The 2,808-nt window shown below is 40.7% G+C and overlaps 1 protein-coding gene across 6 annotated transcripts in view; it reads right to left on the bottom strand.

Moving 5' to 3' along the window:
- The window catches only part of LOC122252772 (putative methyltransferase DDB_G0268948), a 17,097-nt gene extending 15,207 nt beyond the window's left edge, over nucleotides 1-1,890 (bottom strand). For 4 of the 6 annotated variants that reach the window (XM_086543390.1, XM_043015420.2, XM_043015419.2 and 1 more), the window contains exons 1-2: nucleotides 1,756-1,890; nucleotides 313-433 (exon numbers count right to left, since the gene is read on the bottom strand). In XM_086543390.1, coding sequence (XP_086399516.1) covers nucleotides 313-423 — 111 coding nt within the window. In that variant the 5' untranslated portion in view covers nucleotides 424-433; nucleotides 1,756-1,890. The remainder of the gene's footprint in view (nucleotides 1-312; nucleotides 434-1,755) is intronic. The other 2 variants (XM_086543389.1, XM_043015422.2) reach the window with 2 other exon arrangements.
- Nucleotides 1,891-2,808: the final 918 nt, after the last annotated feature.

Below are 2,808 nucleotides of genomic sequence, written 5' to 3' on the forward strand. Positions count from 1 at the left end.
AGCGAGAGAGCGAGAGAGCGAGAGAGCGAGAGAGCGAGAGAGCGAGAGAGAGAGAGGAGAGCGAGAGAGAGAGAGGAGAGCGAGAGAGAGAGAGGAGAGCGAGAGAGAGAGAGGAGAGCGAGAGCAAGAGAGAAGAGAAGAGAAGAGAAGAGAGAGAGAGACAGAAAGAGCAAGAAAGAGAAAGAGAGAGAGAAAGAAAAAAGGAAAAAGAGAGAAAGAAAAAGGGAGAAAGAGAGAAAGAAAAAGGGAGAGAGGAAATTAGAAAAAAGAGAAAGAGAAAGAAAGAGAGGGAGATTGTAAATATACACTTACTGTTTCTTTCGCAAAGGACACAATGCGTTCCACAAGGGAGATGGGTGGTAGAGGCCTAAATTTGGCATAGGCTGCAGCATGGGCAGCTCCCTCAAAGAAGCGGTTGGCCATGATCCTCAAACTGCAATTGGACATGAATATTGATGATAGAAACTGGTAACGGAACTATAAATAATTTACACACATGCAGATATGTGTGTGTGTGTGTGTGTGTGTGTGTGTGTGTGTGTGTGTGTGTGTGTGTGTGTGTGTGTGTGTGTGTGTGTGTGTGTGTGTGTGTGTGTGTGTGTGTGTGTGTGTTGTGTATATATGTATGTATGTATGTATATATATACATATATATATATATATATATATAATATATATATATATATATATATATATATAACCTATTACTATATATATAAATATATCTAATAATATAATAATATATATATATAAATATTATATAAATATATATATATATATATATATATAAATATATAATGATAATACCATATATATATATATATAATATATATATAAATATATATATATATATATATATATATATATATATATATCTATATATAATTAACCATTTATGTATATATATATATATATATATTTATAATTATATATATAATATATAAGATATATATATATATATATAAACATACATGTCAATATATATTTATATATCACTTATATATATATACATATATAACATATCTATATATATATAAATATATATATACATTTAAAAATAAATATATATATATATATATATATATATATATATCTATATATATTAATATATATATATATCTATATAAAATATAATATATACATGTTATATATATATCTATAAAAATATATATATATATATATATATATATATATATATACAGGGAGAGAGAGAGAGAGGGGAGGGTGGAGGGGAGGGGAGGGAAGGGGGGGGGAGGAGGGGGGAGGTAGGAGGAGGGGGGTGGAGTGGAAGTGGAGAGAAAAGGTTTGGGGTGGAGAGAGGAGGGGGTGTGTAAACCCCAGTGCGGAGAGGGGGGAGGAGAGGAGGAGACGGGAGGGGGAGGGAGGAGAGAGGAGAGGAGAGGTGAGAGAGGTGAGGGGGATGAGGAGAGAGAGGAGAGGAAGGAGGAGTGAGTGAGAGAGAGAAGAGAGAGAGAGAGAGAGAGAGAGAGAGAGAGAGAGAGAGAGAGAGAGAGGAGGTTTTAGTTATCTGGCAGAAAAGTTTGAAACAATTTTGACTTGCTTGATTTTGCCTTTGCTAGAATTGCCTGGGGGGGTAACTTTGGGAATAAAAACTTTTTAAAATGTCTAAACCGTTTTTGAAATTGTAAAAAACAGCCAATAAAACTGTTATACCCAACGGCATTTCACATGAACCAAGAAGTGCTAGCTTCACGTCTAGATGCTAAATAATCAAATAAGAACACCGAGACTTACCTACAAGTGTGAGTCGGTGCACAAGTCTAACCCTAACTAAGGATGTTCACCCTATATCTTGGTGTTTACTGATTACGATCATGGGTGGCAGGTTGCGGCAGTTCTTGAGAAGCTGAACTATTATTCGCTTCTCTCTAAACCCTATTTTGGGACAAAATTTAAAAGGGCTTCTGTTTGTGGAGAAAATGAGCATGCAAGGGTAATTTGAGGTTTTTTTTTTGGGGGTGGTGTCGTAACCGGAAAAAAACAAAGCCGTCGGGTTTGGAAATTTGGGGACGGTTGGGGGGTTTGGGGTTTGGGGGGGTGTTTATTGGGGGGCGGCGTCAGGGGGAAGGGGAAAGGGAGGGCGGGGGAACAAAAAAAAAAAAAAAAAACAGGAGAGGAGAGCGCAGAGAGAGAGAGGAGGGCGAGGAGAGAGCGAGGGGAGAGAGGAGAGAGGGGAGGGGGAGAGAAGACGAGAGAGGAGAGCGGGGAGAGAGAGAGAGAGAGAGAGAGAAGGGAGAGAGCGAGAGAAAGAGAAGAGAGGCTGAGAGAGAGGAGAGCGAGAGGAGAGGAGAAGATTGAGAGCGAGAGAGAGAGAGAGATGGGAGAGAGAAGAGAGAGAGGAGAGAGACGAGAGAGACGAGAGAGAAGAGAGAGAAGAGAGAGGCGCAGACGAAGAGAGAGAGAGAGAGAGCAGAGAGGGGAGAGCCGGAGCGCGAGAGAGCGAGGGAGAGAGAGAGAGAGGGGGCGCGAGAGAGCGAGCGCGACGGAGGGAGAGAGAGGCGAGAGAAACCGAGAGCCGCCGACGCTCCCGAAGCGGCCCAGCTCTCTCCCTCTCTCTCTCTCCTCTCTCTCTCTCCTCTCTCTCTCTCTCCTTCCTTTTCTTCCTCCTCTCTTCCTCTCTCTCTCTTTCTCTCTCTTTCTCTGTCTCCTCTCTCTTTCTCTCTCTCTCTCTCTCTCTTCTTCCTCTCTCTCTCTTCTCTTCTCTCTTTTTTCCCCTCTCTCTTTCTCTCTCTCTTCTCTCTTCTCTCTCTTTCTTTGTCTCTCTCTCTCTCTCTTCTCTCTCTTTCT

This window comes from Penaeus japonicus, unplaced genomic scaffold (assembly GCF_977035675.1).
Source record: "Penaeus japonicus unplaced genomic scaffold, GWHDUDI00000001_assembly GWHDUDI00000013, whole genome shotgun sequence".
In the NCBI taxonomy this organism is placed as follows: domain Eukaryota; kingdom Metazoa; phylum Arthropoda; class Malacostraca; order Decapoda; family Penaeidae; genus Penaeus; species Penaeus japonicus.